The sequence below is a fragment of the Melanotaenia boesemani genome, chromosome 14 (genome assembly GCF_017639745.1).
Source record: "Melanotaenia boesemani isolate fMelBoe1 chromosome 14, fMelBoe1.pri, whole genome shotgun sequence".
NCBI lineage: Eukaryota > Metazoa > Chordata > Actinopteri > Atheriniformes > Melanotaeniidae > Melanotaenia > Melanotaenia boesemani.
The window spans coordinates 31288857-31313911 of record NC_055695.1 but is presented as its reverse complement, the minus strand read 5'-3'; the positions used below and the strand labels follow the sequence as shown (position 1 = coordinate 31313911).

Here is a 25055-nt window from a genome sequence, read left to right as displayed (position 1 = left end):
TACTGGCTGGCCTGCCTGCATGCTCAGTTAAACCTCTGCAGATGATCCAGAACGCAGCAGCACGTCTGGTCTTCAACCAGCCCAAAAGAGCTCATGTCACTCCACTGCTAATTGCTCTTCACTGGCTTCCAGTTGCAGCACGCATCAAATTCAAAGCTCTGCTTCTGGCTTACAAAACAATAACCCAAACGGCTCCGGTCTACCTTCACTCCTTAATCCAGAGCTACACTCCCTATCGAAAGACGCCTAGTGCTCCCACCACAACGTGGCGCAAAATCAGTAGCTAGACTCTTCTCCTCTGTTGTTCCCCGGTGGTGGAACGATCTACCAAACTCCGTCCGATCCGCAGAGTCCGTATCCACTTTTAAGACCAAGCTAAAGACTCAGTTGTTTAAGGAGCATTTCCACATTTAGCTTAACTAAATGAGTCAGAAAGATTTGTCCAGCTTTTTGGCTCAACCAAGTACTGAAGAAGCTGTGTGCACTTATGCCCAAGATGATATTGTGTGATGAAATCATGCACTTATGCCCAAGTTGATATTATGTGATGAAATCATGCACTTATGACCAAGTTGATATTGTGTGATGAAATCGTGATCCTGTATTTAAATAAAATGACTAAAAAAAAAAAAAAAAAAAAAAAAAAAAAAATTATATGCACTGCACTAGCACTACATGACAGCACCTGGGTCCAACTGGACTCAAAAGCGGTCTGACTATCACTTAATTATGACGTCCCATCTTGTTTGAATTCATGCTTGTGTTGTTCTTCCTCTCAAATGTAAGTCGCTTTGGATAAAAGCCTCTGCTAAATGACTGTAGAATAGAATAGAATAGAATAGAAATGTATGAAAATGAACACCTAAGGCCTTCGATAACTCTCCAGAGCTCAAATCTGTATCTTAATCATCAGTTGGCCATAAACAGAAGCTTCCATATTATCATCTGTCTCACCAGCACAAGAAGCAACCCAAATAAACGGAACTCTGTTGGGTAGATTTTTATTTAATTAGTTTATATTATCAGCAAAAAGCTAGCCACAATTATCATTTTTATCTACATTATTTGAACTGATCTAGATCATTCTGCATTATTATTTTGTCACAACTCCATTGTAATGAAGTCCTTGCACCCCTCTCTTCTGCTGCTGAGGGATTTTATTTCAGTAACTGTTTACGGTTTAACAATCAGCTTTTTGGTTGCTGTAAACGAAGCACACTGAGACATATAAAACTGGACAGTCAACTGTATCTGCGTAGGTTATTGATGGATCCGAAGAGAGTAAGAAGAAGATCAAAAGCCTCGTTTCCACCAACGGGTGCAGGTCGGGACGGTTAAGGTACGGATATGGTTTGTAAACTGTAATCTCGTTCCCACACCCACCTGTAGCCTTACCTGAGAGGCGGAGTATCAACCGGATAGCGACAAATGCCTGAGCTACGTAACAGCATGACGCCATCGCTGCGCCCTCCTCAAAATAGAACCAAAACACGACTCAGAAACAAAGGAGGAGAATGGCGATCATCCAAAAGTGTGTGTTCTTTTTCTTGGTGGTGCTTCGTAACGGCATTTTAAACTGGGATTTAACCAACAGAAGAAAATATGTTGCTCTAAACAAGGAGCCGTCCCTGCTTTGCTCATATGCCAGGTCGCACATGATGTGACTCTTTTTCTCAACCAATCAACGGACTGCAGTGTGTCAAGCTCCACCCCTTCATGCCACGCATCGGTGGAAACGGGGCTATAGGGGCTAATAGCTTCAATATCCTGGACCTTGATTTATCATTTTTATTTATTATTTATTTAACATTTTGAATGTGTGTAAATATTAAGAAAAACTGTGTCTATCAAAAATGTGATGCTCAGTCATCCACAAATCAGTAAGAAAAATCTGTTAGTAAATCCCACATGGGCCAAAGCATCAATCTCCTGTCCGTTCATGGACATTTGCATTGAGAAGAACCCTCATTTAACCATATTTAGTAATAACACATCCCTTTACAACTCACACTGAGATTTATTGTCTATCCTTTCCAGAGAAACAGAGAGCAGAGCAAAAGAAAAACTAAATCTTGCCAGATGCCAGACAAGCACTGTTAAGTTCACTCATTTAAGTATGTTAATATTTATTTATAAGGTGCATTTCATCATGAGACAATGGACAATGCAAAGCTTTTTACACAAATGAAAATAAAAATATACTAATGCACATTAAGTGCAGGAAATTAATAATGCACTCATATATAGTGTAAAAATGATTTAATTAACAAATAAAAAAGAAACCAGATTATATGCTGCAGAGAGAAAGGAGCACTGTTAATGATTTATGATGTAAAGAATGATCACTATCAGAAATAAGGAGAAGAAATAGTTTGGTAGAAAAAAAAAAACACTTCCCAGCATCACTGCAGTTCTTTCCTGTTTGACTTCAGCCTGGTGTTCATTTGTTCAGAGGAACAGAATATACTCCGGAAACAGAGATGGCATCTAATAAAGATGGTATAATCCAGCCCAGTGATGGTTGGGAAATGTCCACTCTGTCTCCAGTTTCACATCAGTGGCCAAAAATCAATGTGATACTCACCAGTATAACCACCAGTATCTATAATGCCCTTTAATTGCTCTTATATGTCTTTCAATTATCATTAAAAAGCAGAAAAAAAACAAAAATATGTCATGTAAAAGTGAAGGTATAAACTATTTTTTAATCAGAATTTTACAGTAATTTTACAATTTGGCTTTTTCTTGTTTTTTTTTTTCCACAGTATTTTTCTGGTGCCCCAGCTGCTGGAATATAACCATTTTTATGTTCGTTTTTATTACATTATCATTCAATAATTCTTATTTTAAAGCGATAAAGGACATATATGGATGCTGCGTTGAATGTGGGACAGATTTCTACCATATCGGCCATATGCGCCTTCTTGGCTAAAAGAACTAAATTTTGCAATAAATGTCCCTCTTAACAATATTATTTGTGTATTATCAAATCACTCTTTGATAAGGTCATCACAGATGTGTGTGAGAGCAGAGAGCAGCACAAGCTCCGGAACCGAGACGGAAATGAACTTCAACAATGCCCTAAACGGATGGAAATTGTTCCAAATTTTAAGAAGATCATGGTCGTTGCAAAGAGCAAGAGAAGGTTCTGGATCCGGTCCAGTAAAAGATGGTCTAACATCCAAGACGTTCTAAAGACAACAGTCTCTTAAAACTAAACAGAGGACATGAGTGTATGCAGGTTTTCCTTTGTGGAAACACTTAACTATATGTATCATGTTGTGTACCACAGGGATCCCTAACTCCAGTCCTCAATGCTCACTATCCTGCAGACTTTTCCCTGCTTCAGCACACCTGACTCAAATTTATGACTCAATAGCAGACTTGTGCAGAGCTTGTCAAAGATCAATTTAATTTGAATCAGGTGTGTTGCAGCAGGGAGACATCTAATACCTGCTAAATAGTGGGGCTTAAGTACCAGGGTTGAGGATCACTCAGGACATGTAATTACACACAATTAGTTTGGTTTTGGACAGTATCTGCATCACACTGTCAGCACTGTCACATCGTGCTGTTTATATCAATAAATATGTCATCACCTCTCAAAATTTGCCATATTTTGTGCAGTGATGATAAAAGAACTAAATATACTCGAAGTGTGAGATAGATCCTGATATTGAATGGTTGTTTTAAATGCATCAGGTTGTAAAGTTTAACTCGATGTTACGAGATACTGAGCCCAATATGCAAACTAATGTTACTACCATGCTGATGCATGAATGAGCAAAAAGGTACAAACATCTATGTTTATAAAGGAAGTTTAGTGTAATCCTCTGACTCAGGTTTCAGAAGAAGTTACCCAAACTTGTCACATTTACATGAATCAGTTAATCCCCTGACTGGTTTTCTGAGGGCAGAAAAACGTGCAGAAAGGTAGGCATGAGTCAGAATCAGTACACAACGAACACTCATGTTGTTTACTTTAAACACAAATAATGAAAAGCAGCTGCTTGACTGCGATGGCAACAACAGGAAATGGGCGCTTCAAACCACTGGTGGCAAACCAGACCTTTAATTGAAGGCATTTTTGCGCAGTTTGTTTAAATGTCTGAAGCTCAGATACCCAGCACTTTAGTTGAAAACTAAAGCAGTACACAAATTCAAACTGTAGAAAGTTAACGATGTGTATTTTGAGCTCTCTTTTAGCTGACTGTGAAGGAATCGCCTTGTCAGGCAGTATAATAACAAATTATTACACAAAGCTGTGTTGATACAGCTCTGACCTATGATGTAAACTTCGCTGCAGAATTAATTGTGCACTCAATTAGCAACTCTTAGATCATGTCCAGACTGTTATGATGAGAGAGGAAACAATGGCTGCACCCAATCTGATAAATATCCTGTTAATAGTTATTTTTCCTCGAAATGTTTTGGTATTATCCAAAGCATTTCTACTATAAAGGCTTATGGTGGCCAAAAACTGTGCCCGTTCCTCACAGAGAGAAGTCAAAGAGCAGGCCACAGGAGTTTAATGGAATCTTGTGTTTACAGAAAGGGTCTGGGTGTTTCCACAGCTAAACTCCTGATAGGGTGAATGCTTCCTTTGCTGCACACAGGCCAGGTTGTAAAAGCACAGAATTAGTGTTTTTGCGTTGGTGCCAACGCGGAGGGCAGAGCAGTAATGTTCCATCGGAGGGCATGTGGCCCTTCCCTGCTGAATTTAATTATTCTAGCCATTATAAAAGAAAAAAACACAAGTACAGCAAATGCTTTTATATCTTTAGCTGTATTTTTTCCTGTCTCTACTCTCTACTGAAACTTCCTTTCTAGTAGAGACATCTCACTCAAAAAAGCAAACTGGGTATCTGTTACATCGTCTTAAGTTGAACATGTTGCTTCTATTACATGAAATCATGTTTTGTTGAACTGTGCAACCTGTTAAACTGGAACTACAACATGTTAGGTAAATGTAATGAATATCTCTGCTTTATAATGTTTAAATGGAAGACGTTTCTAGTATTTTATTCACCACTGCTAGTCTGATTACTTGTGTTTACCCTCTTCTCACGAGGCCTATATAATCTTGGTCTCTACAGAAAGGTAAAACATGAGAATACTACAGAAGTGTCAGAATCAATATATCGTTTACTGTGTCCGGAGTAAATTCACCTGGAACACAGTAGAAAATGTAAAAGAAAACCACATTACTTTCAGTGAGAAACAGAGGGTAGCAGCTCAATTTATCTAGGAATGAGTAAAGTAATCCTAGGAATAACTAAAATACTCATAGTAATGAGTACAGTACTCCTGGAATGAGTAAAGTAGACACAGTAACGAGTAAAATAATCCTAGGAATGAGTGGAACAAGTCTAGGAATGAGTAAAGCAATCCTAGGAATGACTAAAGTAATTCTGTGTATGAGGAAAACAATCCTAGGAATGAGTAAAGCAAACTAGGAATAAGTAAAATAATTCTAGGAATGAGTAAAGTAATTCTAGGAATGAGTAAAGCAATTCCGAGAATGATTAAAGCGATCCTAGGAATGAGTCTAAATCCTAGGAATAAGGAAAGCAATCCCAGGAATGAGTAAATCAATCGTAGGATTGATTAAAAGGATCGTAGGAATGAGTAAAATAATTCTAGGAATGAGTAAAATAATTCCGAGAATGATTAAAGCGATCCTAGGAATGAGTATAAATCCTAGGAATATGGAAAGTAATCCCGGGAATGAGTAAGTCAATCCTAGGAATGATTAAAGTGATCCCAGGAATGAGTAAAATAATTCTAGGAATGAGTAAAATAATTCTAGGAGTGATTAAAGCAATGATTAACTACCCTATTAAATGAAGTAGCCTATCATCCTATTATACAAGTTTAAATGGTAGAAGAAAATGAAGTCAGATGCTGGTTAATATGTTATTTTTACCCTTACAGTTCCAGTTGGACTGAACCATGTTAACAGTAACTCAAATACTTCAAGGTGACCTCAGTCAACAAAATTCTTTCTAATTAAATCATCGTTAAAGACATCGTTACTGACCTGTAGAGTACATCCAAATACACCAATCATGAGCATGATTACAGACAGATACTCGGTGAACACGTCCCACCACGGCTTCAGGACTCTAAACGCTGGCTGCTGTTCAGAGAACTGCCGGAATTCCATCACAGGAATCATGATGCCTGCAGGCAAAGAATAAAAAAAACCCACAATTTTAGATGTGACATATGGAATAGGGATGAAAGAATTATTACATTGTTTAATTAAGGTTCCAGAACCAGCTCTAAAAGAGTCTGGACTTCGTCAGGCCACAATCAGAGAGGACAAGTACAGATGTAGGAAGTTGAAGAGCACTGTTACTGTACTGTCCCTGAGAGCAGCTGACCAACAAGGGTGTAACTTTTAAGCCAATAGATTATATTAATTTAAAAATAATTAATCTCCCGAGCAGGAAATTATAATGTTGAAATTTTTTTTTTTTTTTTTAGATTTATTAGCTATGTTTACACGGAGCATTTTTGATCCAATCGAGCATCGTTATAAAAATGTGCCATTTAAACTTGTCAGCTGATCGGAACAGATTTGAAGGAAAAACTAACCACGTCTACACTCATTCAAACCGTTTTGTGGCGGAGTTTGTCTGTGCATGCAAGTGTTAAGGATTATTGAGCAGTGACGGTCAAAAGTTTAAAATAAAAAAAATAAAAAAATCTAGTAGGCTTCCAACCTAGTAGACATTGGCAATTTCAAAAGCGTTATGATTGTATTAAGTCTGTCCATCATGTAAGTACCACTGATTAGATCACTTTATCCAGCATCCATGTAAACATGTCAGCTGGAATCTCAGGTCAGACTGATTTCAAGGGGATAGGTGAAATTTTTGTCCACGTAAATGTAACTGTTGTCAGTCATCCAGAGGGTGATGGCTGTTATCTTTCTGTCTTGCGGCTACTTAAAGAAGCCTCTGGCTGTGTTGTGTAGAGGGCGTGAAGAATTGTCCATCATGTTCAGCAGCTTCTGCTGCATTCTTGTCTGGACAATCAGCTTCAGATCCAACCCCAGAACAGAACCAGAACTTCTTGATCTTCATTCTTGACAAGTAATGTGGATGAAAGCTCAGTGTTAAGAGTTCAATGTCCTGAGTGCAGATCTTTTCCGTTCCCGTCACACGTCTTAGTTAAAAAAGGCCTGTTGGACCGCCACCTTGTAGCTGTCTATTTTATTTTCGCCAACTTAGGTTTCTTGATCTGTTTGGGGTAGTGGGGACTTAGAGCTTAGGGAAGTGGACTTGGGGCTTGAATACCCAGTTTCCAGTCTGGGTTGCAAGGAAGATGAATCTCCATGGGACCCTGAGAAAATGCCCCCTGGGTACAAGAATATGGCTGCCTACAGTTCCTAATGATTGTAACTTGTGATGGGTCAAAAACATAAAATCTATTTTTGGTATCTTTTCCTATGATATTTAGCTTTCTGACAAAGATTTCTTCTTCTTCCATAATGTCAATAATGGGACAAAAATACAATGTAAATGGGACAAATTGCATTACCTTTCAAGCATCCCACATTTTCACACACTCATCATTACAGTTCAGCATTAAGAATATGTGGTTAGGGTTAGAACTGACGTACATGATTACATGCTAAACATACATTGTTAGGGTTATTTGTTGTTGTTTGTTGCCGCTCTATTGGTCACAGCTTCTGTCATGTGACCTGATGCATCCGGATACAAAATGACTGCCTTCCAATTCTAGAGGGCACCAGAGAACTCAAACCAGAAAGAATTGCTGAACATGTGGGGTCCCAACAAAGTATAAACATGGCGACAACAGAGGAGGTTAGTGCTTGATTCGCAGCAGCAATGGTACACTGGTGTGGGTAATTCTGGACGTCTAAACTGTGCATCAGTTTCACCACTAACGACCCTGTGACCTTACATCCGGTCAAACTGGTCCCTACGCTGCCCCTACTGTGACCATGTGGCAGTAATTTGAATGGATGAATCAATATGAGTGAGGTTGCTTTATCGGTTCATCTTACTATGCGAAACATGACATGTTAAACCAAATGGGTGTTGGCTGAAGCCGATGTGTGTAAGACCTACTCATTTTATATACAAATTTACAAAGAAAATAAACGCATCATACATACCAGTTACAGTTGAGGTTATAGGCAACAGCTTGAGGTGTCTAACACAGCTAAGTAACAGCTAGTATTGTAAAAGGTCATCCTACAATCTCACATTAACATAGTATCATACATTTTAAAATTATCAGGATAGTAATTCCAAACTTTGACACCTGCAACAGAAACAATATCATTGCATGTTGGTCCTAACCTTGGGTTTTTTTCCAAAAACTAGATTACCGCTTGTTAGTTTCCCCGTGCAGAGAGTCAAGAGGCAGGGAAGTGGAGAGTCATGTTCAAGAAATTAATCTTGAATCATGCCAGCATACAAAATGGAAACTAAAAGTATGTGCCAGGACATCATTTGTTACTTTGAGAAAAAGTGAGTCATGTAGCAAGATAATAACCAGCAGCACACAAGCTGAAGACTGGTTGAAGAAAGTTAATGTTTGGGACTGGTCATGTCAAAGTGCTGCTTTTAATCTATTAGAAATGTTGCTGAAAGGCCTAAAATGAACAGTACATGGACTGTACAACAGCCTTTTTCCAGTCTTTTTGATCATTCAAAGCAGTGCAGGCCCCAATCCCTCATACAACACTTCTTAGTAATTATATAGTGGCTGGGGGGCATGGCATGTAGGGTGGGGCTGTTCGGTTTGGCGAGGCTGCTCGTGTGGCCTCACTCCCAGCACAGCCTGGTTACTGTCCCTCAATTTTAATTGCAAACACACACCACCAACATTCATGAGGAGGAGAGGCGAGGGCAACAGGGTCCTCTCACAACCCTGTTTCCTAGATGCCGTTGGGGGGCAGAGGGAGGTGGTTACTCCATAGACCTGCAGTCCTGGCTGGCTGCATTGCTGTGGAGCTGCTGGCTCTAGGGGATGCCCGGTCTGCTCATCATGGTGGGGGGGTGTGTGTGATTGAGGGAGGATGGGGGTGTATGTGGGTGATATGTGTTGGCATGGGTTAGTGGAGGAAGGGCAGAGTGGTTGGTGATGCTCTGGTGCCTGGGGTGCATGGCTCGGACATTGGGGGCCCTGTGCTCTACCCACCCTGCATGGCCGGTGCCCAGCGGGGTCGCCAGCTGCCAAGCTTGGCCTGCTGTAGCCTTCCTGTGCCTTCTTAGTGTGGTGGCAGGAATTCATGCTCCAGGAGTGCTTATGGTCACCTGGGTCTCGAGGCCTGCTGGTCTGCCTCTGACCTTTGGTCACATTTGGTCACATTTGTATGATCACACTCATCTTTGGTCACTACTCATTCCTCATATTCTGCATGCTGACTGAGTTGTTGCATTGTTCTGCAGGTTTATACACTAAGAGCTGTGTTTTTGTTTAGTTTTTGTGTGTGTGTGTGTGCCTGCTGCTTTGGAACATGAATGTGAACTACCAACCTTCCAATTGTTATGTATTGACGACCGCCCTTCCTCCTGAGCTACAGCCGACCCTGATATGAGGAAACCAACATCCCATTGTTGAAGCTGCTCTGCACAGAGAAATGATCTAAAAATTCCTGTACTGGAAGCTGCTTTTGCTACTCGATGAGGTCACAGCACACAAAGCAAGGCTAGCACCTCATTCCCACATTTGTGTTCAGTCCATAACACACAGATTATACCTCCTAGAGTTCAGTGTAAGGAAAGACTTATGGGGAAATTTCACTTCAGCAGCTGTAGAGACTAATGTCTGCAGTTTTAAAGGAATGTGTGAGTGGGATGACTGTAACACAACAGTCACCATACAAGTGGAGAGGTACAGCTAAATATAACTGAAGCTTTAACTTGACTGTGTTTAAAATGCAGGAATCGGTTTTACCCACAGAGCTAATAGTTTGTTAGCAAGTTCGCTACTTTTATCAAACTTCCTGGCATATTATGAGGTCTCTCTGAATGCAAACCATACTTAAAATATTTGAACATACTCCAGGCAGTAATAAGCCGCTTTTCGCACGTCTATCAGAGATGATTGGTGCTTCTGACTGTGGGTGAGTGCTTAGAGGCTGATCAGTCAATGCTCTGCAGTGTCTGACATCATAGTATTGGCTGATTTACTCCTGGAAGCTCAGTAGAAATAGTACCAATAATAAAATATAAAATAAAACCGTAGTTAAAAATTGCTCGAATAGAACTACCTACAACAACAACAAACAAATAAAAAGCTAACTTTTCTGGATTGCACCATATAATGGAAAAGCACCATACGGCAGCTCTCATGGGGATAAATAGATTCATGTTTGACTTGAATATGAACACACAAGTACACTCATTGGCTACGTTATCAGGTCCACCTTGCAAGCACCATGTTGGACCTTCTTTTTCCTTCAGAACAGCTTTCATTCTTAGTGGAATAGATTTAATAAGGTATTGGAAACATTCAAGTTCAAGTTTATTTAAATAGCACATTTTCTGCAACAGCGGAACTCCACAGTTCAAAAGTCCTCAGAGATTTTGCTTTATTTTGACATGACAGCATCACACAGTTGCTGCAGATTTGTCGGCTGCATCCATGATGAGAATCTCCTGGAAGTAGCATCAGAAGATGTTACACTGTGGTCATAAAGGGATGGATATGGTCAGCAACAATACTCAGGTAGGCTGTGCTGGTTAAACCAGGCCACGTTGGTACTAAGGGGCCTAAAATGTGCCAAGAAAATCTCCCCCCACCATTACACCAGCAGCAGCCTGAAGCGTTGATACAAGGCAGGATGGATCCATGTGTTCATGATGTTTCCACCAGATTCTGAGCCTAGCATCTGATGTCTTTTGCTGTGTTGCAGGCTCAGAGATGGCATTCTGCACATCTTGGTTGTAACTAGTGGTGGTTTGATATCATTTAATATAATACTACAGCCTGTCTGACACCAGTAATTTTTACTTTTTATTTATTGTAGCTGGACTACAATAAATTGTATTGAATTAGACTGTATCTGTAAAAGTACCCGAGATTATGTTGTTGTGAATTGGCGCTATACAAATAACATTGAAATGCATTCAAATGAACGTCACAGTAGAAGCCACTTAAATTCATCAAGTGGTCTTCACCATGTCTACATGACTAAATGTGTTGAGTTGCTGGCCTGTGATTGGCTGATTAGATATTTGAGTTAACTGAACAAGTGGACCTAATAAAGTAGCCAGAGAGTGTATATGAAAAAGAGACATAAACATTAGTTAACTACTAAAAGGTAAATGTAATATAGGATTGCCCTCTTAAATAAATAAATGATAATAAAAACATACAAAACTCAACTGTTTAGGACAATGAATAAGTGGGTAAATGAGTGTATTCTCAAACATTTCTACAGCTTTGACATTATAAACATGCAGATTACTAATCAAAGTATTAAAAACTTGGCAACCACAGCAAGATAGAAAAAAATGACAGTTTTGAGGGTCTATTGTGTCGTGGATGTTTTCAAAAAATGAACTTGTTTGCAAATTAGCTCCACATCTGGGAAAACACCGACTGACAAAAGCAGACCTCAGCACTTTGTGCATAGATCGATGATGCACACAGCATCATCGATCTAGGTAAACACCACCTAAAAATGTAACTGTTAGCAGCGCTAGCATGAAATAGAGGCTGATGCTCTCTCTCGCTCTCTCTCTCTGGTCACCTTCTGTAAAGTGCTATAGCTGCAGATATCTTGTTTCATGAATCTCTGGCATTGAATTGGCTGCAGAGTCATTATAACAGAAAAGGCCTCTGATGAACACTTTCAGTGGTGTGTTTTTCTTTTCTTTTTTAAGTGAAACTGTACAGAATAAACTGTAAATAACAGCATTATACTTAGTCTACATCACTGATGTTTTGCATGAATTACTGAAATGTCAAGTCATGATGCACTGGCTTTCATCTGCAGCTCCACAACTCCAAAGATAAAAGCCCCATTATTAATCATGTTAGCAGTAAAGGCATTGAGTAGCTTTCTAAAAGCAGGGGCTTTTACAGAGGTAATGTTTTCCATTGTTCAATTACGTTTTCTCAAGAATGTGTCTATTGATTCTTCTATCTTAGTGTCCAGGAGGAGGGTTTTAAAACAACAATTAGAGATCCTGAACTGTTTGCTAATGGCTGAAGATGACGGGTCGTGGAACATTTAGCCGAGGTACAGAAATGTGTTTTTCTAACTTAGATCCACTTGTAGAAAGTCTTGAAGCTAGTTGTGTGTGTGCCAAGAAATAATCTCACTGAAATTGTTTTAAGGTGTTGATTTTTTTCTCTTCTCTGAGACATTTTTTTGGTTACTATGATGAAAAGGGAAATCTTTTTTTGGTTCCAATTGTTTGGTCGTTCTCTATAAATGTGACTTTTATTCCCAATTAATATGATTTATAGTACAATTAATCGTCGCTGCCAAATAATCTTTTTTATTTTTAACAACTGTTCAAAGGCAGCTGCATCTCTTGGCGGAACGGTGTTGTTGCTGTGGAAACACAGACAATAAAACAAGTGTAATATGCGTAACACTATGGAAGTAGAAAAGTGCCACAATGAAATACATAAACGCAGCAATAAATAATTGATAAAATGTGTAAATAATTTATTAATATTGGAAATAAACACAATAATTGAAAAAGTAAATTAATCAATAACTACTTAAATGTGTAATTTATATTAGAAATACATACATATGCAATTAATCAAATATATATATTAAAATACAAAATTGGAAATGAATTTATAAATAATTTATTAAATTGATAACTTATTTAATTTGTTAAGTAATTTAAATGATTGAAACTAAAGTAAAAATATATATAATTATTTGTTTCCTAAGTTGATGATGAGTTTATAAACTGTCACTGCAACTCATCAACAGATCATAGCATCTGATTGGTTACCCTGCTCCCTACAAACTAAACCCAAATAAAAGATCCCTGCAGAGTCGCTGGAAATACTCCGACACAGTAGTCGGAAGTAGTTATCTCTACGTTGGAGATACATATTAGTTATGGTGATAAAATAAATAAGTTAGAAAAGTAATAAGAATAATATCATTTCATCAGTTACTTTAACTTCAGACGAAAGTAACCACAGCCATGGTTACCGCCCAACATTAGCCCCGCCCACCAGGCTTGATGGTTGAGGTTGACAAATAAAATTAATTTATGACGAACTGCAGCATGAGGACCATGAAATATTTTAATAATTATTATTATGGGTATTTTTTAACACTATTGCTATTATTAGCAGTAAAAATGGTGGCAGTAGTAGTTTTTTTTTTATTTATCCATTTATTTATCAAGTGTTTTGTTATTATTATTATTATTAGTAGTAGTAGTAGTAGTAGTAGTAGTAGTAGTAGTAGTAGTATTTTATTTATTTATAATGTTATATATTCTATCTATATTATTCCCATAAGGTATATAGGGCATCTGTACACCAACACATTTTTTTCATTCAGAAATGTAAACAAATTTTTTTTTATTTAGCCATCTGAATTTGTAACATTCTGTTTAACTTTATTTATGTTTCTTTTTGTTACAACTGGACACAGCACAGTTGCACTGTATATACATATACTATGTACCCCATAATTTGAATTATTTGCACAATAAAAAGAGTAAATTTAACTGTGAAATAATTGTATGTTTTTATGTAGACAGACAGACAGACAGACAGATAGATAGTGCTGCATTTATGTCTTTCATTGTGGCACTTTTCTGTCTCCATATAAAACTGCTCCATGTGTCAATCAGACTGTGAGACTACTGACGGTATGGATCAACACATTTTTCTGTTAACTGGCAACGTGGGTACAGCTGCTGTTAGAGAACAGCCGAGGTCTGAGTAGCTGTCCAACCACTGCTGCTTTGTGTGATTGCGTGAGCTGCTGAGGGAGGCCGCAGCTGCCCTGGAACGGCAACTAAATCAGTCCTAAACAGCAGGTTTGGACCAAGCGGCAAACTCCGGCGGTAAAATGTGAAGCCCGGTCTGGCCTCGGTCCATCCCCATAGACTCCCATGTTAAAAAGACCAACTTCACAGCAGAAATAAACATGTTTAAAGCCTGGTACAAAAATCCATTTTAGGATTAATAGGTCAAGTTTACCTTCATGACAACTGTGAGGGGAGTGATTTTTTTCTAACTCATCCATTTGGATGTCATTTAATCTTGAAATTTGGCATAATTAGGGGTGTGTCCTTTTGATTGACAGGTAACCAATTTCCCTGGCCAGAACGGAGAGTGTAGCACAACCATTCTCTCACGTTCTCAGAGCGGCCTCCCTCAGCAGCTCTGGCATAGATTTGGACATGATGGAGCTCTTCCTGCTGTTTCTAACAGTCTGTGGTACGAACACAACTTTCAATCTCTACTCTTCTCTCATGTTCCAGTGTCAGATATGCACAGCGCCCTCTACCATAGATGTGTAGCTCGGTCAGACTGGGCCGAAGAACTAGAAGAAGAAGAAGAAGAGGAGCAGCCACTGACGTCACTGTCCTGCGCCGCTTGGGATTGTGAATTCAAATTGAATTTTGCAACATGTTTTGCAGGGCAGACATGAAAACGAAAAAGCAATGTCCTTAACGTTTTCTTTTTAGTTGTGCCTTAAAAAGAGTAGTTTTGAAGTTGAAAATAAAATGCAGTTTGGGTGATCTATTATTAATTTTATTTATGAGTCAAATAATGCAGCTTTGACCTTGAAATAAAAAAGTCTTTCTGCTAATGCATTTTAATTTTCAAATTTGACATTTGAAATTGAATTTTGGTACCTGTTTGCTGGGGCATGTTTGGAAAGTTAAATCTTAAATGTCCTTTTCTTTATCATTTTAATTAAGTTACAAAATGAGCAGTCTTGGAGAAGAAAATGAAAATAAGTTTGTATTATTTACTATTCATTTTATTTACGAGTCAAAACAAGCAGCTATACTCTGAAAATGAAAAAGCATTTCTGTTAATCCATTTTAAATTGAAATAAGGTACAGAATCACTTCCATAATCCTAACCAAAGAACAGCCTTTCTCTAAAGAGCACGGATGCTTTTTTATTATATCATTATTGAAATATATAACTTTGATGTGTATTTCTTGCAAAACAATTTAGCATGTGATGCTGTAATTCCCAATAAGCATAAACATTGTATAATTTATTGTCTAACTGTTTCTATAGACTGACTTCAGCCATAGAAAAACTCATACTGGTTTCATTCTACGCCTCAACGCAGCTTTATAAAAACATTTTTGCACTGCTCCTCATACACATGTCAAATTGCTAGTTAAGTTTCTAAAATATACACGCAATAATGAGAATTTGCTCCATTTCAGACAAATCAAGATGCTGGCTGATTAATCACTGATTATTCCACATGATATGTCTGCATTCTTAAAGAAACTAGTAGGCATGGTGGACATGTTTAATGCTCATCCTACACGTGCATTTTGCAGTCAGGCTTCGCCCTGCATGTATTTTTACACTGTAGCACAAGTACAGATAAAGAAAACCAGCCTCCATCTCCGATGTTCTGCAGAATTATTCAAGGCTGCAGGATGGAAACTCTGATTAAGACAAGATCATTTTTATGTCTCTCTCAGCACTACAAACACAGCTGCTGTCTTAAAGAAACTAGTTCAGTAATATAACTCCCCACTTCTGTACAGCTGCCACAAGACTCAGGCATTTATTTGATTTTCCCATAATGCAACTCTCCAGCAGTTAACACCTGTCTCACATGCCTTGGAAGTATGCTGTAAAGTGATTTAACTGCCTTTGCTGCAACAGCAGTGCAAAGTTCTGCTGGGAAAACCGGCATCCTGGCATTCACATGGTTGTTTGACACTTGGCACCTACAGTACATGTCTGCAGATCAGCTCCTCCCTCCGGTCCTGATATGGCAACAGCCCCCCTCATCAGTCTGATGGGCTCATTGGAAAGAGATCCCAGTCCTCGAAAATCCAATTCCACAACCCACTGATAGGCCCCAAAGGATCTAACACTAACGTCCTGGTACCACACTTTCCAGGACACCCTCACATATTCCTTGTTCATGCTCCCAATGATCAGAGTTCTTCTCACCTTACGAAAGACCTGCTCAATATGAGACAGGTCATGTTGTTAAGGATGATAACAGCTACTTCAATAATCATCTGTAGTTGTTATTTCAGAATGAAAAACATTTATGTATCAAAATCTGGCGTCAGACTCAGCAACAAAGAAAACATTTAAATAATTGCTGGAGAGCTAAGCGAGTCAACCTATTCAGGAGGATTTCTAAACAAAACATAAATGCACCCCCAAAAAGAGAATCAATACAGTTCTCAAAATCTCATCAACTCATGTTTTATTCCCAACAGAACACTAATATATGATAGCAGCTAAGGCTGCATGACTCAGGAAAAAATGTGAATCACGATTTTTTTTGCTCAGAACTGAGATCTCAATTCTCTGGCACGATTTTTTTCACAAAATGTTTTTAGCACTGAACTTTAACAAAACAAACAAACAAAGAAAAAAATAAGCTGAGGTCCAGACTGGTTCAGTGTATATTAAAAACCTTTTAAAAATACCTTACTGCACACTTGAACCTGGAACTAAAGAAGCCTGTTAGTTCAGTTAGTTAAATAAAAAATCAAAAAAGTCTTTTCAGATCTGTTGAATTTACTTCTTATGGCTCTATATGCACTTTTTTCAGAGTAATTTTAATTGAAAACATTTTCTACAGGCTGTCATATGAAAAAATCAAATACCGTTATAGCAAGAAAAAAATGCAAAAAATCAAACTGCACTGAACGTCACTTTTCTACAGGTATATATTACATATATAAATATATTACACACACAATATTACACACACATTATACATATATATATATATATATATATATATATATATATATATAAAAAACAGATGCATGTGTGTGAAGACGGACATTTAACTCATCACACCAAAGGAATAAAATGGAGTCAAACGAATCCAAATCCATTTCTGGTGTTAAAGACAAAGATGAGAAAAGACAGTAAAAGCTCACTGTTACAGCTTTAGAAAATAAGATTGAAAAGCTTCAAAGGGAACTTCAAACAAAGATTCATGAAATTAAAGCTGCGATAAAACCCATCAAAGAACTTATGCAAAGTAAAGAAAACTTCAAGATTGTTCAGTCTTGTTCAGATGAACAAGACAAACAAAATAAGTGGTTTTCAAGCATTTATAAATTCAGTGCATTTTTAGATGATGTCGGCAGATTTCAAATGCAGATGGACATTTGTGCAGTGACGCAGCTGCCACGATAGAGGAAACCTCTCATCCACAGCAGTCTCAGCCATCTTGTATTGAATCTTCTGCAGATAAAAGTATAACTAAATCATGTGTTTCTCAGAACTCAAAGTGTAATGATGTTGTGGCTGTAGATGATGTAAAGCCAAGAGACAGTGTTTCCATTGTGGGAAGCTGAGGATCAAGGGGAGGCAGATCATCTAAGAGTAGCTCATCTTCATCTTCAGCACGCATTAAAGCAGAAGCAGACATGGCTGCATTAGTGGCACGTCAGAAAATGTTGAAACAAAAGCATGCTTTGGAAGAGCAAGTGGAACAGCTCAGGAAGAAGAAAGAAGAACTGAATTTAGAGACTGGAATAGCAGCATCAATGGCTAAAGTAAAGGTGTTCCAGCTGGGCTCTGTTTGTTCTCAAGCAACAAATGTTTCACAAAATGGACCAGATAGAATGAATTCCTATTTTGAGAAAGAACAAAGAAATCTCAAACATTAAATGGTGATGCTAAAATGTTTGTGCCTTTAGTAACTGGACAACAATCTCATGACAGTGTTCCAGCTTGGCAGGCTTATGCACATCTGGATGCCGGCCCTAAAGTAAAGCGAGTTTAAGGACAGACTCAAGCCACATCTACAAATCGGGTTAAATTCAAACTATGAATCAGACCTGCTCCCAATTAACACATCAAACACATCCATCATCAGATGGTGGGAACAGGCAATTAATTTAAGTGTTGGAAAGACAAGATGAAATTACATCTTTATTAGTCAATCAACAGTCCTTATTTCCACATTCCAATATATGATGGAGAGTCCCTCCAGTACAGGACCTTTATGAGTGCCTTTCAACATAGCATTGAAGCTACAAGACAGTGCAAAGGAATGACTGTATTTCTTGAAACAATACACCAGATGTCAGCCTTGTGAGCTAATGAGAAGCTGTTTTCACGTGCCCAATGAACCTGAATATGTTAAAGCAAAATTGTTACTTCAAGAACATTTTGGCAGCTCACTGAAAATAATCTCTGCTTACAAGGAAAAAGTTTCATTCTGGCTTGTTATAAAGTCTGAAGATATAAAAGCCTTGCGAGCATACAGTGTTTTGCTTAGAGAATGCTGCAATATTATGGTGGACACTGAATTTATGCATAAGTTGGATGTTCTTGGTAATATGCAAATGATTATGAGGAAATTGTCATATAAACTGAGACAAGTGGAGAAATGTTGTTTGTGATCCACAGGAAAAGTTTTACAGAAGAGCTATCCTTCAGGATATTGTACAGTTTATTGAGAAGCAAGTGAAGATTGCGAGTGACCCACTGTTTGGTGATATTCAAGATTCTTATTTTTCACCAAGGAGGAATGATGGGAGTCACAGCCACACTCACAAATTAAAAGAAGTAGCTTTGCTACCACTGTTGAAACGACACAGAAGAAGACCCTGGAATGAGGAGAGAGCCAGAACTGCTTGTTGTTAAGAGCTGTCTTTGCAGATCAGGGGTCTCATTTATAAAACTGTGCGTAGGATTCTTACTAAAAGTGTACTTACGCCCAAAACCGGAAGTTGGCGTACGCCATAAAATATTCTGATTTATAAAACCGTGCGTATGCACAGGTGCAAGCAATTTCCCCTTTATAAATCACACTCGTCCTTGAAGTTTGCGCAGGTGAATTTGGCTCATGTTCCGCCCACTACACACCCACTTTCCACCATAAATGGTCAATGCAAAGTACCTCAGCGTGTATTAAAATGAGCCAGCTGATCCATGTTGTGATCCATGAACAACGGCAACCGCAGGGAAGCGAACCAAAAAACGCAACTTCACAGAGGCAGGAATCGATGCATTAGTGAGTGAGGTGGAGAGTCGAAAAATTATTTTGTTTGGTAGCCACAGTAGTGGCGTGACAAATAAGAGTAAGTGTCGTGAGTGGCAACACATAGTTACCTCAGTTAACTCTGTGAGCGGGACAGAGCGGACCATGGCGAGATCAAAAAGAAACCATCAATGAACTGAAGGAAATCAGAACAACACTGCATAATTTGTGTGACATTATGTTCGACATTTCAAACACATTAAAAGAGCTTGTGAAAAAGTGAACCTTATTGTCTGCTTAATCGCTGCATGACCTCCTCACGGAGCCGTGCCCCGTGTTGGAACTCCCTGTGTCTGGGAGGGGGCTGTGGGTGAGGGTCGGCATTCCGAGGAGGGGGGAGGCCAGGAGGTAGTTGGATGCCGTGCCTCAGTGCCAGGTTGTGCAGCACGCCACACGCCCTCACGATCCTGCGCACCTTTTGGGGATGGTACAATAATCTACCCCCTGACGCATCCAGACACCGCCACCGGCATTTTAAAAGGCCGATGGCGCGCTCTACAGTTGAGCGCGCACGGGAGTGAGCGGTATTGAACAGGGTCTCCTCTGCGCTCTGGGGGTTTGGGAAGGGGGTCAGGAGCCAGCGCCGGAGGGGGTAGCCACTGTCCCCTGCATTTCAATGAAACAGTGCATCAGTGGTCTGCATCTGGCTAAGCTGGTTGTCAATATAAAGTTATTGTCTTACCAAGAAGCCAGCCATCACGTACAGCACCTGCCTGCAGTCTCTTCTCTACACTGCTTTGCGCTAGGATGTAAGAATCATGTGTAGAGCCAGGCCATCGTGCAACTACATTTGTCAACATCATGTTGGATTGACATATGACTTGAACATTGATAGTATGCACATGCTTCCTATTGACATACATGAATTCATCGACATATGGGGCCCTTATAGCAACATGAGTGCAGTCAATTGCGCCGATTACATTAGGAAAACCGGACATTGCTGCAAATTGCCTTTTAATGTCGGCCTGTTCTCCTGCAATATAGAGAAATTGGATGTGGAAGAGTGTAGCAGGACGCATAGACAGCGGAGACGGGTTATGAACTCTTGCCGGGTTGAAGTCATGCACGCTGACCAGTGAGCCGAAATCACATCTGCGGTCATACAGCCAGAGCGCAAAATTAATTGGAGACATGGTGACAGGACCCCACGCTGCCACAAGAGGACTCTGGATGCAGTGTGTTGTTAATTCCCCACCTCTCCATCTGTGTCGCCAATTCCCCCAGCCTCCAAAACCAGCGTACGCATGGGTCAGCGCTGCCGTGAAAGACCGCACATTTTCACGTCAAGTTTGTTTTTTATAAATCACAACCTTTGCGTGAAAAGAGGCGTACGCCAGTTTCAGGCCCCATTTTGTGCGTACGCAACGGTTATAAATGAGACCCCAGGACATTGTGTGTCCTCTACTGGAAAGGAGGACACGTGGAGAAGATGACATTTCTGAAAGAATAAGGGGTTTGTTTTGGCTGTCTGTGCATTGGACACATGAGTAAAAACTGCAGAAGACGACGTCACTGTAAAGTGTGTGGTTCGAAACATCCCACAGTGTTACATGTCTTCTCCAAGGAAAGGAAACTGGTCAGATTCAGAAGAAGGAAGGAGCTGAGACAACAAGTGCAAGGGCTTCAATTTCTGTCCAATCCAGTGGTTTAACTGGGGCCAGCGAGCGGGATTGTACTCTTGTCGATTTTGCCAGTTTGAGTCAAGTCCAAGAAGAGCCAAAGAACCTGGTAGCTGGTATCATTTTGCACAGAAGAGCTCATGAGGAAATTGAATATCACCGGAAGAAGAACTAGCATCCTTCTGCTGACAATGGGTCAGGAGAAGGTGGTTGGAAGTAATGTTTCAAACCTGGAGATTGTTGGACTGGATGAAGACGTGTTTTGTGAATTACCTGACTTTTACACATAGTGCAGCATGCCTTTACATCATGGCAATATTCATCTATATTAAGACAATCCTTGGTCCATATTAAGACAATCCTTGGTCCATATTAAGACAATCCTTGGATGGACAGTAAATGGACCACTCAGAGTTGATAGTGGAGACCGAGGAAATATGCATACAAGTGTCACTGTTAACAGGATATCTGTGTCGAGGCTTGATGATCTGTGGCAGATGGATTTTCCTGAATGTGTTCAAGATGAACAGCCTGGATGATCAAGGGAAGATCATCGCTTCATGGAGTTGGTCACAGAGTCAGTCAAGTTGGAAGATGGTCACTACATCATTGGTTTACCTCTGATGCAGATGGATTTTAAGATGCCAAACAATAAAAGGTTGGAACTGCAAGAGTCTGTTTTCTGGGCGGATAGTAACTCTGTCTTGAAATATATCAAGAATGAAACATCAAGGTTCAAGAATTTTGTGGTGAATAGAGTCTCAGAGATGCTCACCTTGTCCACATCATCCCAGCGGTGGTATGTTGATGCCCACAGTAACCCAGTGGACTATGCTTTCAGAGGGACCGATGCAGTCTTTCCAGAAGACTGATACATGGGTGTCTGGACCTAAGTTTCTGCAAGAAACCCATCTAGATTTAGTGGCCACTAAATCCAGATGGGTTGAGTAAGCTCCCTGGAGGTTATTTTGAGGTAAGAGTTTTGCGACTGTGAATGCTACAGATTCCAGTGACCAGGTGGATCCACTCATGAGCTTCACTGATCATTCATTGGTCAAACTGAAAAGGATGGTTGGTTGGCTACTCAGGTTCAAACGATTGTTGTTGACACTTGATCAAAAAAAGAAACTGAAAGTGAATCTGAGCAGTTCTGGTGCTGATGGAGTGACAATTCAGGAATAATTGGCAGAAATGGGTTTGGTCAAGATTCATGCTGGATCTGGTTCCTTGTCACTCGAGGAGTTTGAGGGGGCAGAAAATGCTATTCTTTGTTATTGTCAGTGGAAGAGATGTCCACAAGAAGAGATACGTTTGAAGAGGATGAAGTGTAAAGAAGACTAGCCATCTCTATAAGCTCAGTCCAATTCTGGAAGAGGATGGTGTCCTACGAGTTGGGGGAAGCTCAGTAGAGCAGCAATGCCAACTGAAGCAAGACTCCCCATGATTTTGTCTAAGGATCTTCATATTTCTGATATGTGCATCAACTGATGGGTCATGGTGGATGCAATCACATGCTTGCTGAGCTACTTCAAAGATTCTGAATTCGAGGTGCTAGCACTCCTATTAGGAAGACCTTATCCAAGTGTATTACTTGTTGCAGACTGCATGGTGCACCAGGATGTCAAAGGATGGCAGATCTTCCCCTGGAGAGAGTCTGTCCAGATGAACCTCTATTTACTCGTGTTGGAGTGGACTGTTTTGGTCCATTCAAGGTTAAGTGTGGCAGAAGCATGGTGAAGCGGTATGGAGTCATCTTTACCTGTATGGCAACAAAAGCCTTGTATTTGGAGGTGTTGTCGTCATTAGACACTGATTCTTTTCTTTCATCAGTGGCCTCCGAAGCTTCATCTCAAGGCGTGGGCAGGTGTTGGCATGACATTCAGATAATGGGACAAACTTCGTTGGAGTTGAACATGAGCTCAGAGAAGCAGTAAGAAGATGGAATCGTGCTCAAGTCAGTGACACTCTGCTTCATAAGGGTGTCAAGTGGGTCTTAAATCCCCCTGATGGTTTATATCATGGTGGAGTGTGGGCGCGTCTGATAAAGTCTGTACGGAAGGTTCTAATTAGGTCAATTGGCAACAGGTACTAAAAAGTGGTGTTTCACAAGGGTCCATTTCAGATAATTAGGGGCCAGACATGTAGGAGCCATACTGGTATGTTTTGAATATTCATGAGGTGGCGCAGGTGAAACACAGCATCAGCATCTGGGTGGCGGGGGTGTTGCTGTGGGCTTGAGTGTAAAAAAGTTGGAAAGGTAGGAACTCAGCTGTGTTTATAGTGAATGGATGATCGTTAATTGGATTTGATTTTGGAATTGTGGATGGAAAGACTAAACATATCGCTGCAGTCACAGAAGTGCTTTGGAGTATTTTGGGAAACGTGTCTGGCAGATAATCCCGAGTTTAGCCCACAGCGGCCTTCAGAAAAGTTTCTGTTTTGCCACAATAAGTGTTAAAAGAAGAGCTACACGATGCTAAACATCAACCCTGGAACTACTTTTCACGGACGTGTTGCTGTCATCAGATTCACTATCAGCTCATATGTTCCATGAAATGGTAAAATGTCTCACTTTCAACATCTGCTATTGTTAGAACCCGATTCTTTCATTGGAAGCTCAAGAAAAAAAAGACATGAGAGGATCTCTTTATATTTGACCAAGATTTATTCTAGTTCGGGTCACAGGTAAAGCAAAGCAGCACTGGGCTCAGAGGACTGGTCATCCTGCTGAGCCCCGAACAACGGATGTGATCACATTTCATCGTCTTTAGCCGGGAGACTGCCTCGTACAATGGCATGGCTTGACAAACAACAGACTGTAATTGGCCAGTTATCATAGGCGTGAGCAGGCCACCCACTGCTCACGCAGTAGATTAGGATGTGCTGTTTAATGTGTGTGAATGTTGAATTGAGGCGTGTATCTAATGCAACAAACCTGACTGATAACTGATGATTCTTAATCACATCTGGTTCTTGCTTATGTCACTTTATGTATATCTAACTGATGGGTTTTAGTTACATCATAGTCTTGCTTATCTGTCACCATGTGCTGGATGTTCTTAGCTGAAGGACACACTGAGTCAGATGAGTTCCATTAAAACACAAGTTTTAAACATTCGTATCAGAGCTAAAACAGTTCAGTATTACAAATATAACACTATGTTGTTTATGTTCTACTGGGAATAAAATATGGCTTGATGAGATTTGGAAATCCTTGCATCTTGTTTTTATTTACATTTGACACAGCATCCCAACTTTTTTGAACAGGGCTTTTGTTTACATAAAGCAAAGAATCTATATTTTTTTATTTTGACTTTTGTTGTTTGACAAACTGTGTAAAAATCTGTGCAAACAGTCAAGCTGAAGACTTAACTAAAAGCAAACTGTTGGCAACATGCTGATTTTTAACATTAATGTTTGAACAGGTTGCATGTTGATAAACAATAATTTTATGTTGGCACAGTTTTATACCAGACTAGCAGCGTGCACATTCACACCAGCTGTTACACTAATATTATTTCTGCTGGATAAAGCTGCATGGGAGCCCTGCAGACGGACTGTATTTATTAGTATCCTGAAAATTAACTAAAATCCACAAAACATATACGCAGGGTAATAAGTTTTAAATAAGCCTACAATTATCAGGTAAGCATTGAGAGGAAAACACTGTCCTGCTGGATGAGTCAGCCATTGAATGGAGCTGACCAGGCCATATCCTTGCCCCTTCCTGACAGGAAACTTGTCTGAATCCCAGATATCTAAAAACAGACTTGTTGGGTATACACCCAGCCCCCGGCATACAAAACGACCAGTCTCATTAACGACATGGAAAAAAACTAGCCGCATTGCAGGCCTTTTTTTCCTCCCTCAGTAGCAGTGTGTTTAGAAAAAGCTCAGTGGAAAGTGTTTATTGAGTCAGACAAGCCATGATTTACAATGCAATCAGCAAAAAGCTTCACAAAGTCATCGTATGGGCGCTCCAACTCGACCTTAGAGTATTTAATGAAAACAAAGATCCCCATGCTTTCGCTACGGACTTTTCTCCGCTTTCTGCTCAGCTTTTACTCTTTATTGAGTCCCCGTCTAAATGTCTGAGGGAAACTAACGGTACTGAGAATGAACTAGTCTGTGAGCACCTCCAACTACAAACTACGATGCTGTACTCTACAAAGCCAGGAAAATCGACATCATTCGCTTGTTTATTTTTCAGTAACAGCCAA

General features: G+C 39.7%; 1 protein-coding gene across 1 annotated transcript in view; it reads right to left on the bottom strand.

Moving 5' to 3' along the window:
* Positions 1-25055, bottom strand: part of lrrc8c (leucine rich repeat containing 8 VRAC subunit C) — a 30225-nt gene that overhangs the window by 4978 nt on the left and 192 nt on the right. The window contains exon 2 of the mRNA XM_042005601.1: positions 6041-6183. Within this exon, the coding sequence (XP_041861535.1) occupies positions 6041-6178 (138 nt within the window). The 5' untranslated portion in view covers positions 6179-6183. The remainder of the gene's footprint in view (positions 1-6040; positions 6184-25055) is intronic.